Genomic DNA, 16,358 nt, shown 5'->3' with positions numbered 1-16,358 from the left:
AGAGACATGCAGCCACAGAGGAAACAAACTGGTAACGATGAAAGCAGGAGATCTCCTGGTGTGAAGACACAGCATGCAGCAGCCATGAATAAAACCACGGGCTGGCTGTCTTCTGCAGTGTAACACACACACAACAACCCAGAATGGACAGACAGCCACAGACAAGAACAAGAAACTCCTTTAGTCCAACAAATCAGATGGAAGAACAGACAAAAAGAAAACCTTATTTCGCTCAGCAGGTTCGAGTTCAAAAGCAGATTTCCATCTTAAAGGATCGGCGAGAAACAATGTTTCTTTTTTTGTGCTAAAGCTGTAAAAAAAAAAAAGATGTACTGGTAATAGATTCTGCATAAAAGCATTAGGCTGAATTAGGCTAGGGGGAGAGGTGATAAAAGGGTTGCAGTGCAGGGTAAAGCAGACTAAAATTTCTCCTGTTAGTGAAAAAAACATATACCTCATACACCTGACTTAATTTAATTCTTGCAACTTGCAATGCAATGGGACAGGCTAATTGATAAGTGGAAAGGTTCGCGGAGCAATTCTCTGACAGGAGGGGCACTTCTGCAGGTAAGCTTTTTATGGCTAGCTATTTAGGTCTTCTCACAAAATCCTCTTGATCAAGGCATAAGCCCATAACTGCATTGTGGGCTACAAGCAGGTTTAAGGAGGCCACATTCATGAACTGTCATTCTTTTGAGAGTGTTTCCACAAAAAAAGAAGAACATAGTCTCAAAAACACTGAGGAGAGTCAAACAAAAGCACTTCATTTATAAATTGGAGTAATACTCAGACGCAGAGGTATCATCTTGTAGCTTGTCATACCTCCTGTTTGGACAACGGTCTGAAGCGGGTTTGGTAGCGGCTCAGCTCCACATTCAGACGGTGTACTGTCAATTTGAGGGCATCATTTTCATCCACCAGCTCCTGAGCATGCTGCCTCAAATTCTGTAGCTCTGCCTGGTTGCCTGCAAGCACAGTACGTCAGGTTATAAATATTTCGGAGACATTAAATAATGATCTTATTCAGAGTACCGTGATACTTAAATAGAATGTGCTAGAATAATTCATAAATCTCCAAATATTATAATACATCATAAACAAGAAGTGTCAAAGTCAAGAGCTTAGAGGCCTTACAATATGCAGCACAACAGCCATAGTCATTATTATAGTTTCAGCAGGAATGAACAGTGAGAACTGGAGAAATCTAAACTAAAGAACATTATGGCAGGATGGCTTAGTGAGGCACTCCATGCGGTCTGCTGGCTGACACTGAACCTCAACCTGGGGGAGGAAAACAGAATGTCATCCCTGGGGTATAGTAAAGAGTACATAATCAATGCATCACCAGCAGACACTGGCAGTAGCACTCCAGTACTTTTCCATACTGCTTGCTCCTTCCCACCAGGAGATCAGAGTCACTAATCACCAAGCCAACCTGCTACCCATTTAGACTGGCAATTTTCCATCCTCCTTTAAACTCTTTTTGATTTTCTCCACTTTCATGTTCCTTTTCATTGCTCCCTCTCCCTCTTCTTCTCATCATGCTGAGGTGGTGCCATGGAGATCAAGGATCAGAGCCATATCTACTCACAGCACTATCTCCAGCTCGCTCCTTCCACCCTTGCACAGCCATCAATGTGCTGTGACTCACTTCTTCATTCCCTCTCTTTCTCATTTCCCTTCATCCCTTTCCCTTTGTTACTCCCTCACTCTCTCTCTGTTGATTCTCTTTCCGTCTTTTTGTATATCTCTGGTGGTTCCTTCACTCTACCTGCAGATGACCTCAGGTTTGAGGAGGCTTGGCTGTGACTGATCTCCTGTTCCAGTCGTTGCAGTCTCTCTTCCAGTAGCTTTTGTTCATCAGCCATTCTTGTTTTCTTCGGCAGGGCCCGTACTGCCTCCCTCTGCACCTCACTGTCTGCTTTGCTGGGATCTGGAGATGGCTGGGTGGGGTGTTTCGGGTTTTTGGCTTGGCTGGCTTGGCTGAGGTGGTCAATGGTTAGGAGGGGTAGCACAGCTGAAATACAAAAGTTAAACTCTTTAAATGGCAGTACATGTACATTTTCTAAATGGAATAATAGGTGGAAATGTAGTGTATTCCTAAGAATATAGTCTCATTACAGACAGAGAACTACTTATGGCTATACTTTTAAAAATACAGTATCTCACATGGCATCACATTACATCACATCTACAAAGAAATTTGTGTGAGGAGCAGTACAATACATGTCTGGAACTGTTACATATTACATAAAGCTTGAAGATCTGACTGTCACTTTGACAATTTCTTGAACTATATTATGTGACTAAAACTAACAACTGTTTGTAAGTACAACTGTATGTATGTAAGCATGTATTAGCTGTACAGTAAAACGCTTACAAGTAAAAGTTATATCATGGAATAGTGTGGTATGGTGGGGGTTGCTTTTTGTCACAGTAAGAGAAAAAAAAAATTGTCCTTAATTGCTACCAGTGGTTGAGGTGAGAAATCTTGTAGCATGAAAGCTCAGAGGAACTCAAGCATATTGCATTTCAAAGGATGCTACATGGATGCCTTCAAATGGACATACGACATAATACAAGCTTCCTGCTACAGTAAATACATATGGACAGACCCTGCTCATACTATTTGATATTTATGCATACCTTCGTTTGTCACAAAGACTGATGTCATGAACACATTACAAAGGGTAATGTCCTACAGATAATCTGTGGTTCCCATCAAACGTCTGGTCTGCCATGACATACAAAGAGAGAGGGCACCACAACTAATGGTGTGCAGTGGTATGAGGCAGGTGTTAACTAATCACAGATAATGGCTATATGACAGTATCTCCAGTGAGTGCACTGGTGAGAGCTAGGTCTGCAGCTGTCTACTTTGGGTAGATAACACGATGAAGAAGGGTGAAAGAAATGTGGATTGTCTCTTTAAATTCAATATACAGAGAGAGGACAAAAAGGATTCTGCAAACTTCAAAAAAACAGTAGTCAAAATTACAAGAAAACATATGGTATCTTCAGGATTTCCACTTACATGGTACATCTTCTTTCCGACTGCCAGAGCTCTTCCTGCCAGAGGCTTTCTTCTCAGATGAATCACAGCTGAGTTCAGGAGACTGGACACTGGTTTCCTCTGTGAAATCTGTGAGATGAGAACATCATGCCATCATTAAATGAGTGAAAGGTTCTGTGGACTTAATTATATAACCCATTTTACCATGAATTGCATATTATTATCAGACTTTGCTCATAGCTTGAATGTTATATATAACAACAATAATGAGGCTTTCCATTTAGCTCCAATGACATAAGGCTACATTATGGCTGTTACGAAACAACATGTTGGTTGAATAAGAGCCGTATCTTCTTTCTTCGATAACGACAGAGGAGACATACTGTATATGGTGCAGCTGAGCCTGTCAGATTCTGTCATATTTCTTTGTTTGGGCAAAAATTCTCAAATCAATATGCACGTCTTTCTTCATATTGTCAAAACAGAAAAGAGTAAATGTCCATCAGATGGTTTTAATGGAGGTGTAATGTCAAGATTTTATTGTTGCTAGGAGGTCCACTTATTCAGAAAAGCTTTATCTGAATTCCAAGCACACTAATTTGAAAGTGCTCCAGCAAAACACCAGCAGCACCATCAACAGCATTACATTTGTTACTGTGATTTTCATAGTATACAGAATTAGCTCATTCATTAGAGTATTCTGTCAGGGAACACTTAATAATTATAATTATTCTAACTACTAAATATACTATCAACTACTGGGGGCTGCTAAGATATATTATTGTTTATTTACTAACACTCAACACAGTATTGTTGGCTGAAGTTGATGTTACCACCTCCCCTTAACTTCAGTGGTTAAAACCAGCTTAATGAGCTTAAATACTTTTAATGTAAATGTGATATGTAAACTCAGTGGACTCCAATTTAGAAAAGTCATAAACAGTGTATTTGCTAGTGACTAGTGATGGGACAGCAGCCTGTATAAATAAACAACGTGATAAATACACAAAAAATTATACTATTATATTGTACTGAATACGTGGACGCTGAGTTTCTACAATCTCTGGATCAGTACTGAAAAATGACTGACAACATAAATACAAAATCACAGTATGACCAGTAAATATTCTAAAGTTCAATAGTCAAATGTGCTTGAATAATTTCTGATGTTTTCCAAGAAATCCCTCTGGAAATCTACAATATGTAGATACCGACTGCTGAAGTTGTTTTATTGGACTGTGTAATATGTAGGTTAAATAAACAGTGATCTTAGGTAAGTTTACTATGGATTAATAAATTATACTATACTCATGGTATTGATAGATACTGTAGAAGACTATACCTGTCTTCTACAGTATCTATCAATACCATCTTCCGTTAGTGTGAAGTCCTTGCCTGGAGACGGTGCTCTTCTGACAATTATCCGAGTTGGGTGGGGCGTTCTGGTCTGGAAGAAGGACAGACAGATAAAAAACAGGCAGTCAGACAGAATGTGGGTAAGTCTTTTCAAACTGATTTCCAAAGCTCCACTGTCTGGATCCCTTTTGTGCGAGGCTCTTTCAGAGACCACTGCATTTATAGCCACTGTCAAAATGTGGACAATAAGATCTTGTGCGTTTACTGTTGTGAATCTTAAGAGACACGTTAAAGCAATGAGTCTGTGTTTGAATGAGTCACGGTGGTGAGTTCGGTGTTGCAGCTGAAAAAAAGAGCAGGAAAGAAACAAAGAATGAAATACAGCACATGACTGAAGAAGAAGACTGCTCTGTAATGAACTATAACCATGATTAGAAAAGATTCTATGGTTATATATTCACATGCAAACAGTACAGTGATTTTTTTTCACACCCACTACCTCCTTACCCTGAATAATAAAGATGGCTCCTGATGAATGTGACTGTTTACAGTCCTGTAAATTTCTGAAGGCATAGTCTAATGTTTCTTCTTGATGGATCTTATTTGTATGGAGGTGCATTATTCTGTTAGACTCTAAAGTACTGACTAATATACTGTGTGCTCTCCTTATATTTTGGTACAAGGAGCAGCGACAACATATTCTGTGTCACAAAAATCTTTCAACAAACTTTGACTGAGTACTGTTGTGAATAAACCAGCAGGCAGCTAGACTCCGTGATTACCTGGAAACACAACTGACAGGGGGAAATAGAGCCCACTGGGGCCATTACAGGTTAGCAACCCAAGGTAGCAGTATACAGGACAAAAATATCCCGCAAGTCTGTGAGAGCAGACTCTTGGCGATATAATCACTGGGACATTGAACAGAAGTCTCACAAGAAGAAATTACCTATAAAGACCATGGAAAAAGACTTGACAGTGAGAAGGTAAAACATGTCATTTCAGGCATCGAGAGAAAAACATTTCAGGTGTGTGGCTGGGAAAAAAGTACCCAGTATTAATACACTCTAGTCAGTGACTACAACCACAACTACTAAGGCACAGAAAAAAAAAATCGGAATTTGAAAAGAGTAACACTGAAAGTCCTTAAAAAATGCTGCTTAGTTAGAATCAAATCCTGTGAAAGTTTAAGCAAAAACTATATAGGTCACTTTTCCACCATAGAGGAGTAGAGATACATCACCTTTTCTGTGTACAACAGTGCCTCCCAGTGGGTCTGACTGGTATCACAATGCCCACAATTAGCTCCAGAAGCATAAAAGATATTTGAGCAACATTCAAAATGGAGCTTGTTTAAAGCAGATATTCAGATCTGTCATAACACATGTTTAACTGATAACATTAGCAATGTCTCAGTTAGCCATTTCAGTGTACACACAGAGCCCTGGGACCGGCTCAGTTTAATGTAATTCATGTCATTAGTAAGGTTATTACTTACACCTGTGCTGTTCCTGCTGTAACCTACATCAATTCCTGTTGAACAGGTTTGCTGGCAGCTGCCCAGTGCAATCCTCTGCTAAGCAACTTAAACTGGAGGTTAACTAGTCTGTTAAAAAGCTCTTTGAGAGCAGTTATTTATGGTGGGAAGAATGTTGCTTTCACTGACAACATTTACTGCAATTAGAGTCAGCAACACTCCAGTCAGAAACTTGCTCACACAAGAATAATCTTTTTGTAGAACGCTACCTTAGGTTTTAGTGGCAGAGAATAAACAGGCTCTGTGATTGAATTAGTCTCCCCTCTTTCCAGTGTTTGGTAGATATGGTCTTCCCTGTCCTCTTCATTCTCTACCTCCTCTTCCTTGCCTTCCAGCTCCTCCTCTGAGTGGTCAGGAGAGGACCAGCGTGGCCGGCTAGCCAAATCCTCTGACCATCTGTCTCTGAAGAAGGTAAGAATTTCATGTTTCAAAAGAACAGTGGAGGAAAATTTGCTTAAATTTAAATTCAGTTTTCTTACATGGACAAACCTGTCAAGCCTGTACTAAAAGTATTTCTCACAGCAAACATTTTAACTTGCCATACTAGAACAAGGTGTTACTTATAACATTAACAATGGCACAGTGTCATGGTAAACCCTGAAAGTGTGACACTGAATCAGCATGCACAATATCATGACCCTGAACATGAAGCAGCTAAATGGATATCAGTCACCGTTAATTTTATTATTTCCACCTATGCTTTTCCTTCTGTGACATGTCAAAATGTCTTCAGTGACGGAGGCCTAAATTACTGAAAAATAAAATATTTTTTTAAATGGGTTTTAAGGCTCACTACAAGACTAGATGGTTTCTTGAGATGGATGTTCTCAAGTGCATAAGAAGCAGATAATTGAGGAGAGAAGAAAACCAGGGCCTAGATTTAGACTCTTTTTCAGGGTCACATCCCACATTTTACAAACAGCTCTTCTGATTTTATTACCACATCTGGAGATCATAGAATTTCTACATTAAAAGGAGCTCAAATTATACTCTTACCTCTAGTCCTAAAAGCAGGACCAATCGTGTGGCATTTTGGCCCATTTGGGACCAATTTCCTATTCTGATGCACTTGATAAATACAGGTCAAGTTTAAACTGGAGCCAACTCTGCGTAGTTAGAATCATTTGACACAAAGCTTGTGATAATACTGTTGTATATGTTGCAATGTTGTAGAGGACGTTTACCTGGTGTAAAGTGCTTTTCTTATGTTTGGTTCAGATATGAAGGACTCTGATCGATCACTCTCAGAGAAAGACCTTGGTCTGGCAGGTGGGATGGCCCATGTCTGTCCAGTGAGTGAAGAAGACAAGATGGCTGCTGCTAATGCTGATCTGTAGATGGAAAAACACAATTCATTTGAAGAGAGATAAATACACTGTGTAACAGAAAGGTATGAAAATGCAAGCTTCTTGTCACATCAAAATTTCAAGTCATAGTTTTTTATTTCTAATGTTGATATTGATGTCACATATTATTCTGTCATGCTATCAAACTCAGTTTCCTTAAATGAGTTTGAAAGCACTTTTTACATTCACCATGTGAAGTAGTATGGTTGACCCCATAGTAACAAATGTCCTCCTCATCTACCCTTTGGTTTTTAAATCACAACAATAACCCTATGAACCAGATATAGGACGTTAAGCAAAGAAAAAGAAAAAAAAAACAAATAAAATTTGTGGTAAAGAAAGGAAAATACATGATGAGGAACAGTAATGAGTGAATCAATAATGGAAACAGTCTTTTGCACTGCAGTGACAATTACAAAGCTCTTACAGGAAGAAACCGGAATGCAACTTATGTAGGACATGTTTGGGACATGTAGAGGCATCAACTCAGACAAATGGGTCAACAATCTGTTGCTACAATCCAGCAGCAAGGTGTTACCGAGGTAAAATGTAGACAATACTGCCCATTAGTTGCCCAATAAGTGACCTTTGAGAGACACTGCATTGTGGAAGATACAGAGAGTAAAAGAAGCTGTTTCCTCCAAATTCATTCAGAAGCTGTGAACAAAAACTTCAAGAACTTTTCACAAATACGCATGATGATGTGAACTAATCAAATGTGGTTATTAAGCTCAATTTCCACTTACAAACTTACAAATAGGTACAGAAAAACCATCACAATTTAATGGTTAACAGGAAACAGTGTCAGAGGAAAACAACAAAACGAAAGAATGATGGAGGTTAAAGGTGATGCAGAGTGTTAGGTACCTGGGTCTCTCAGGTGAGGGGTCTGGGCTACGGGGGGGTGGGGTACGAGGCACAGCAGGCTTTGGAGCAATGGAGGCAGCAGGGATCAAACCAGGGGCTATATGCCTCTACACAACACACACAGAGGGAAGGTTAGGGAGATGGTTAGAATCACACAGACAAACACACAGTGCTGCTACTATGACAATGGTTAAGGAGGGTTTACGTTAGAACATAAAATAACTGCTGACACCTAAACTGAGGAAAAACAGGATAAATAGGAGAATGGGGAAGAGTAGAAAGGATGATAAAATAATCACATCATGACCATCTGATTAACGAGATACCGAGCAGTGATATGTTTACACAGCAGCCTGTGACAGCACGTTACCAGATGTTAGTTTAAATACTGAACATAAGATAACTTTTGTTTACTTTAAGTAACCAAAGCTAGCGTGGTTTCAGAAGCAAATAACAGCTAGGTTAATGTTATCTACATGAAAAAAATAAAAATTACACGTCTAGCTAGCTAGACACAGGGAAACGTTCATTTTTTTGTAAAAGGCTCAAAACTTACAAACTCCTTGTCTTTCTCCCTCCTGAAGCTGAATTTTAACATAGTGGAAAATATGTTTTTGTTCCTTCCTTCTCTGGCAAAGTTATTGTTTTGGCAAAAGCAAACAGCTTAACTTGTTTACCGTGTATTCTTTAAACAACATTAGAGCAGTTTACTTCTCATGGCCATATCTTTCAAATTATCGGTCCTGTAGCGATAAAGCAAAATGCGCTAGCTAACTATACTCAACAGGCTGGTTCGTTTCAGGTTAAGGTATCTAGACGCTTCACCAACGGAAAACACGTCGCTACAAACGAAGCGTTGATTGGCTAGAAGTGAGGAGCGAAGCCAATCAGTGACTGATATATTTCACCTAGCAACGATGCACTTACCAACCAGCGGCCTGACCAACAGGGGGCAATGTCGCCCTGTTTAATGATATGGCTGGTTAAATGCCAGCTCCTGCTTCTAAGTACATGAGGCTGTTTGAAACATTTTTCTTTTCTTTTCTTTTCTTTTCTTTTCTTTTCTTTTCTTTTCTTTTCTTTTCTTTCTTTATTCATCAATAAAGCAACTATAATATTTATCCTGCATACAATAGATAATATACAATACATATCAAATTAAATGCATCCCATTAAAAATAACACATCACTAATAGCTTTTAAAGTATACACTACACACATATCACCATTACCGTTCAAATATTTTTCTTCTGTGCAGTCCACTTCGTTCACAATGTGTTTTGAACTATTTTAATTAGCTGCAAAACTTGGCAAACAAAATAAAGATGTTTGTGCTACCTTTCGAATTTTCTCAAATACCTCCATACCACTGATGGATACAATTTAGGAAAGGGAAAGAAAACATGTATCCTCCATCTTGCTTTTATACACATCTGTTCTCTGAATATATATATATATATATATATATATATGTATATATATATGTATATGTATATGTATATGTATATGTATATGTATATATATATAATTATCTCTCAGTTCTTCCATTCATTGTGAGTTTTATCAAGTGCTGCCCTTTGCCCTTAGGAATGCTTGAAATTTGAATCTTATAATCAAAAGTCAACAGATTTGATTATTGCAATATTCACTTGTCCTGCAAAAATAAATCTCAATACCACAGAGAATTTGACCTTTTGGGGGATTCATTTCCAGCCGAAGTCCAAAACTATAAGAATCAGGAGCCAGCTCTTTCACTCAGGCAGAATGCCCTTCCACACATAACAAGTACAAAACCACACACAGACAAGTACCCAGGCATTGTAGAAACTCTGATGCTATGAATGGTATGGGCGAAGAAAGGCCTGATGGGTAAAACTTAATCACATGGTGTTTCTCTTATGTTTCTATGATGGTGGATTAGAATGCCATGTGAGCACAGGGCAGATTTGAAACTGTTAAAAACCAGTGAGTGTTGACTTAGTGTGTGTTGGCTCACTGAGGGGCTGTGGTCTAACTTCATTCCAGTCATTCTTAACCTGCTTGGTAGTTTCAACCACAGAGATACACAGAAAAACACAATTATATTAGAACAAAATCCAGGAAATTTGTTTTTGTCCCCGTTTTATTGAGATCTGAGTTCACACATATAACAAAGACTTACCAACAAAGCATTTACACCGCAGTTGCTATGCAGCACCGAGTACAGATAAAGAAATGGCAACATGAAACCTCTGAAGAACAGGTACCATAGCTCTCTGCATATACACCCAGGCATTTAGGATCACTATGCACTGTGAAATGCATGCAAAAGTTTAAATCATCACACCTGTGTAGGTATACCTGCCACTGCTAGCACACTTAGTTGGCACCTATTAATATGAATCAGCTACTGCACATTCTTGTTATACACTGATTGTGACACTTTCCTTCATGATTTAGTATAAATGGCACTTAAGACATCATATTAAGTAAACAGAGACAGTAAAGAGTGTTACATCTTCTCAGTGTTACTGTTTAAAAACATTTACATTTTAAAATATCTTTACATAGACAAAATGTACCAGTATATATACGTTCACCAAAGGATTAAGCAAGGCTAGTAAAATACATTCCTCCAAGAAACCAACCAAGAAATCCGACGTGCAAAAATTCACAACTTGACCATTCACAAACTAGTTTTGACACCTACAACTTAACAGGTAAATATATATATATTTTTGTGTGTATTTTTCATTACATAAATAATTTGATTATCAAATGTGTATAAGAATCTACTTTGTAGATAAAGAGATAGTCCAACACTGCAAAGTGTCAGTTGAATGTGGGATGTGAACAGGATTAAGACAAGTAGAGACAAATGGTAGAAACCTGACTGTGGGCTTTGATTGAAGTCACTGACCTGCTGTCTAGGTTCAATGCAGGAATGTCATCAGTCTGCCCACATTCTTCCCTTGCGGAGATAAAATAACCTTTAACTACATCAAGATTCACATTACTGGAGTCAAACAGCTCATGTTCTACCTACAAATGGACAAACTGCCAGACAGCAGCAGCACTGATAAAAGAGGGCCAGAAGTGGGTAAGATGAGTCAGGATGATAAATGGTATATACTGGCATAGCAGGGACATGGAGGCATTTTGGTCTGTGGCGTAACTGGTACATTAAGCAAACCTAAAACACCAGTATTTCCATTTACACTGTGTCCCAGGCTTGGCACTCAACAGAAACAATAATCCTCAAAGGCTATCTCAAAAATACAAAAATGACAATAATACAGAACCAAGGTATATATATATGTTTTTTAGCAGCTTATAGGATATTGCATTCTTCAACTCTCCCCCACACAAAAAAAACAACTGCACAGCACAATCTGTTTTCCCTAAATCAGTTTAACATACTGCAACAAGTTTACATCTACATATCTATTCAGAAAATATATGTATTTCAATACCCAAAACTGATCACTGTCCACAGAACATCTGACAATGACCAGATCCTTCGCATATACAGTATGAAATTAACATTAACTGAGGATACACAGAGAACATAACTGCACAGTGCACAGCTACATCAGTACACAATGGAGCTAACAAGGGAATGCTTAAGCCACAAAAAAATCACCCCTTTGCAGTCAAGTAGAAACCGACACTGGGTGTGTTTGTACAACTTTGTTTTCGTCCTTCAATTCGTCTGGAGTATTTCTTCAAGAAAACATACTGAGATGACAGTTTAACTTAGAAACCTGTCTCAGTGCTGTGTTTATATATAGACTGGAATGATAACTGGTATGTTTTTCCCACAGTGCAGTCGTACTGTGCTGTACGCATACTGGCATGGTACAGAATGATTTTCCATTATGTCTAGTGTGCAGTCCAGTTTACTTCTGATACTGAACTGTGCTGGGAAGGTGCCCATGTACCAACATGGGCACCCATATACAGTATTTGGCACAGCCACTTTCCAAGGTAGCTGGCAGTAATGTCACAGCGGTGACATTCAAGTTACATACACTACTGCTCAGTATTCCAGTGGAAACACCAAAGGGCACTGACTCTGTACCACAGCAGGTCCAGTATGGGTACAGCACAGCACTGTATATAGCCATACTAGGCTCAATATGCATAATGCACGATGCTTGCAGACAGTAAAAAGTCTGCAGCGAGTTCAGTACAGGGCGCTGTCATTGTTGTAGGAGCTGGAGCTGGGGAAGGTGGGACAGGGTTTATTCCAGGGCAGGCCACCAGACTGGTCTGCTGTGGGAAGGCTGAGGGTGCTGGCACTCTTCAGCTTGTTCTTCAGACCCCAGCTGAGGAAGGATGACTTCTTGGTTACCTTGCGGGCTTTGGGGTTCTTGTCATCATCATCATAGGCCAGACAAATCATGGAGTAGGTCTTCGGTAGGTTTCCACAGAAGGTGGCACTCTTGGTAGGCTGGATGGAGAGGGATGGACAATGACATTTAGCGGAAAGTGGCAGTCACTGTGTGTTTCATCAGAGTTGCTCTCTGTTTTGGATTTTGTCACTGTCTTAACACTTAAGTCAATAACAAATACACTGCCGCAGTCTCTAAAACACTACATGTAGGTCACATCCAAAGAGCCATTTCTCATGTGAAACCATACTGTTTTTCTTGGCAGGAAACACCTTTAAGGAGAAATCTGAGACTCTGTTCAGTCATCTGATACAAAAACCAATTTTGCTGTCGCTCTTTGATAATCAAACAAACCAGACAGATGACATTTCTCTCAGCCAATAGGAAGGAAAGGGAGCATTGCATACCATGGGGGGGTTGCTGTCCATTAAGCTGACCACTTGGATGTCGATCCCCTCCTCATTCACGTCCTTCAGAAGCCGCATCACCTCGCTCACACCCAACCATTTGCAGTCAGTGTCGCTCACAGCAACAATGTAGTCACCTTCTTTGAGGCCATCAGCCTGAGAAAAACATGAGGGAGAACAGGAGTTAGAGAGGAGGACCAGTGAAACGTCCTGCTACTGCAGCACACAGAGTAAATATTTGTTTGAACGGCAACCAAGTCAGATTTCAGCTACTTCAACTCCCTGGAGGTATCACCGAGGTACACTTAGCTTTAGTCCCAAACAAAGCTTTTTTTCCACAGCAGGCAAAAGACTTGGTAGTATGTGTGTGTGTGTGTGTGTATCAGAGCACATTAATTCATGGCTGTGGGAAATCTGTCTTATCTACATGTGTGCAGCTATTTCTGTCCGATAACTTGATCTGTGTTCACCAGAGGCTGAACAAAAACTCGGGGGAATCAGTCAGTTCTAAAATAAATCTTGTTCAACGCAGGTTTAAAAGTTATAAAGAGTCTGGCCTAGTTAAGCTTATGCAATACTACTAATCTGTTCCTCTGTATAGCCCGCAGGGCCTAATAAGAGTCTGCTCTTTGTCAGCACCTCTTAATGAGCTGTCAGACTGAAAAGGATTGCAGAGAGTAAATACTCTGATTCTTAATTAAATTAGTAGCCACAGTGGCTGAGGAGGGGGAGGAGAGAGCCACCAAACATTCTTTGAAGCTGAATCCTGTTTAAGTTTCTGAGAATGACTTCATTTATTCAAAGGTTCTCCGAACAGACAAGACTGTGTCATTTGAACTTATTTGATATTCAGTATACAAGCATGCCTGATACTTCAAGCTGTTTGTTTTCCCACTGTAGAGAAAGTCACTCACTGCTAGTCAATCCTGCTGCATATTGAGCAACCTTTGCATCTGGCTTTTGTTAAAGTTTGACAGAAGAAAATACTGAGTAGGGCCCCTGAAATATTTTCTGTGCTCTAAAAATAACATAGTTTGTTAAATTATTTCTAACAGCCTGGGGATGATGAAAATTCTCCCACTGTCCCACGTGTGAAATACAGTTGTATCTATTGATGCATTTGTTAGTAAAGATGAGAGTTAATCACAGTTTACAGTTCTAGGGCTAAAAAAGGGCTAAAAGGACCATAAATATTCAACTGACTATAAATCTACTGTAAGTTGACTGTTGAAGACTGGCAGCATTACAGAAAATCAATCTTCCCCTGTTGAGTCAAAGGTAAAGAAAATAGGTTAACTCACAGCAGCTGGGCAGAGTGGGTCCAACGAAACCACCTGGACTGGTGATTCTCCTTTCAGGGTGAAACCCAGGTCTCTGTCTTCTGGGCAAAGTCGTACTGTCCGTGGGGCTGTCCACCGCTGCTTGGCTGAGAAGAATGACAGAGGGCCCTGAGTGGAGACAGTGAGGGGATGCAGTGGTTAATATGGCTGTTTTCTATAATCAAGAGGATAATATCCTTTAGAGTTTAAATATTTTGGTGAATGTCTGTGGGAAACTGATTAACCACCATAATAATTCCCTCTTGTGTCCTTACAGACCTGTTAAACATAATTTAAGTCCACATATGTGATCTCCTACTACAGCAGTACATATACCTCATAACCAGAATTGTGGTCAGACAGACAGACAGACTCGTGTACATTTAAGCCCAAATTCACAGGTGGTAAATGAAAGTCACGAGTCATGGGCCAAATTTAAATGACCACACATAAATTGACAAAAATGGTAGAATTATCTAGAACTACAGAACAAAAAGTGATGTCTTAAAATTGTTGTTGTTTGTCTTTAAAAAAAACTTTCATGTCAAATACAGGAAAGTATTTTATTTAAAATGGTTTGGAAGCAGGCAAAGTAAAACCAAATGTTTGGTATATGAATCAAACTGAGTTAATTTATTTTATCATTAATAACACTGACTAACAAACATGCCCTACTTTCCATTTAGGCTACTGAAGCCAGCTGCTATCTTGAATTAATGCACTTATCTGATGGGAAAATCTCTCCTCCGCTAAATCCTGACAATCAGCCCTATGTAACACCAAGATGAGGCCTGTTGCTCCTGCCTCTTTAATTATCACCACAGCGATTGTGTGGAGAGATAGTACTGGATTTATCTTTTCAGCCTCTCATTGCTCTGCAGATCTCGAGGGATTACCGTCTTGTTGCTGAGACTGTTAATGAAGAGCAAGGTGGAATTTTACAGCAGGAGCCAGAGAGGTACTTATTCAGAGATTCCTTACACCTGTTGCCTGGGAACATGCTCTGACCTTTGATCTCCTTGCCAGTTATTTGCTTGTAAGGTTGTTCATCATGTGAATGAATCCTGTTTTGTTTTTTGCTTTAGTAATTGTAAACTGTGCCACATGACAGAAATGACGTACTTAAAACTGAATGTCTCTTTCCGAGGACGTGAACAGAAGATTCCAGCTCCAGTGACAGAGGAAGCCAGTGCCCCCACCCAGCCACCACCATGATAATGTGAACAGTATAATAATATGACCTCATGAGGCTTTTAGGAGGTGCTATCAGGGGTATAATCTAATTCTCAGATTCTCCAGCTCCAGCCAAATTCAAATAACCAACACCAACTTCAGTGGAGATTTTTTTTCCCCACTAAACTTTAATGGCAAAGTTCAACTCCTGCCATGTGCCTCTAAATAAATATCACAAAAATCCAAGAGTTTGAGCCAGGATCAGAGCACCTCTATCCATGTTAATGTTAGTTTGGATTTGTTGCTTTGGATGAAAGTCCAGGAGGCTTTGGAAACAAGAGAGGGCTTTGCTCAAATGTGCCAAAGCTTCCAGGAGACTCACCCTTGGTTGGTTGTACTCTGAAATAACAAAAATACTTTCAGGGTGTTGAAAAAACAAGAACCCTTTAAATATCTAAAACACAAATCCAGAGCCATTTCAGGTCCAACCAACCAACATTTATGAAAAAACAGCAATGTAAGTGGAAGAATATTAGTAACCCACATACCAGCCTCTGGAAAAAGTCGGTGACTTTCACCTTTGTGGTTGCAGGAACCTCCATCTCTGCTTTGTGCTCTGTTTTAGCTATGGAAAGAAAGGAGGGAAAACAAAGCTGTCATTCTACAGTGTTTACTGTCAGAACCACATTTTAACTGTTGGCCTGTAGAGAGGGAGTTAGCAGTGCAAACATTACATCATCTGTATGTGGAAATAAATGTCACTTATCACATCTGATTGCAGCAGGTGTGGTACACACCACAGCAATCAGCCTTTTTACTGTTTCCTGAGAGACAAACCTCACAAATCAACACACTGGTTGGCATCAGTGCATTAGTGTTTGTTGTGGTGACACTAAGGCTACTGGTTAGTTTCTATGTCAGCCACAGAGAGAATGGCTGTCACCTCAGTGACGCTTAATGGAGACTC

The 16,358-nt window shown here is 39.6% G+C and overlaps 2 protein-coding genes across 4 annotated transcripts in view; both read right to left on the bottom strand.

Moving 5' to 3' along the window:
* Positions 1 to 9,507, bottom strand: part of cep89 (centrosomal protein 89) — a 54,636-nt gene extending 45,129 nt beyond the window's left edge. Inside the window, exons 1-8 of the mRNA XM_041065958.1 lie at positions 8,676 to 9,507; positions 8,120 to 8,226; positions 7,091 to 7,237; positions 6,116 to 6,308; positions 4,409 to 4,460; positions 3,035 to 3,142; positions 1,772 to 2,017; positions 823 to 965 (exon numbers count right to left, since the gene is read on the bottom strand). Coding sequence (XP_040921892.1) covers positions 823 to 965; positions 1,772 to 2,017; positions 3,035 to 3,142; positions 4,409 to 4,460; positions 6,116 to 6,308; positions 7,091 to 7,237; positions 8,120 to 8,226; positions 8,676 to 8,717 — 1,038 coding nt within the window. The 5' untranslated portion in view covers positions 8,718 to 9,507. The remainder of the gene's footprint in view (positions 1 to 822; positions 966 to 1,771; positions 2,018 to 3,034; positions 3,143 to 4,408; positions 4,461 to 6,115; positions 6,309 to 7,090; positions 7,238 to 8,119; positions 8,227 to 8,675) is intronic.
* Positions 9,508 to 10,223: 716 nt separating this feature from the next.
* The window catches only part of rhpn2 (rhophilin, Rho GTPase binding protein 2), a 29,558-nt gene continuing 23,423 nt past the window's right edge, over positions 10,224 to 16,358 (bottom strand). For 2 of the 3 annotated variants that reach the window (XM_041060084.1, XM_041060259.1), the window contains exons 12-15: positions 15,940 to 16,016; positions 14,201 to 14,347; positions 12,900 to 13,055; positions 10,224 to 12,551 (exon numbers count right to left, since the gene is read on the bottom strand). In XM_041060084.1, coding sequence (XP_040916018.1) covers positions 12,285 to 12,551; positions 12,900 to 13,055; positions 14,201 to 14,347; positions 15,940 to 16,016 — 647 coding nt within the window. In that variant the 3' untranslated portion in view covers positions 10,224 to 12,284. The remainder of the gene's footprint in view (positions 12,552 to 12,899; positions 13,056 to 14,200; positions 14,348 to 15,939; positions 16,017 to 16,358) is intronic. The other variant, XM_041060174.1, reaches the window with a different exon arrangement.

This window comes from Toxotes jaculatrix, chromosome 1, assembly GCF_017976425.1.
Source record: "Toxotes jaculatrix isolate fToxJac2 chromosome 1, fToxJac2.pri, whole genome shotgun sequence".
In the NCBI taxonomy this organism is placed as follows: domain Eukaryota; kingdom Metazoa; phylum Chordata; class Actinopteri; family Toxotidae; genus Toxotes; species Toxotes jaculatrix.
This window is presented reverse-complemented; position numbering and strand designations above follow the sequence as displayed.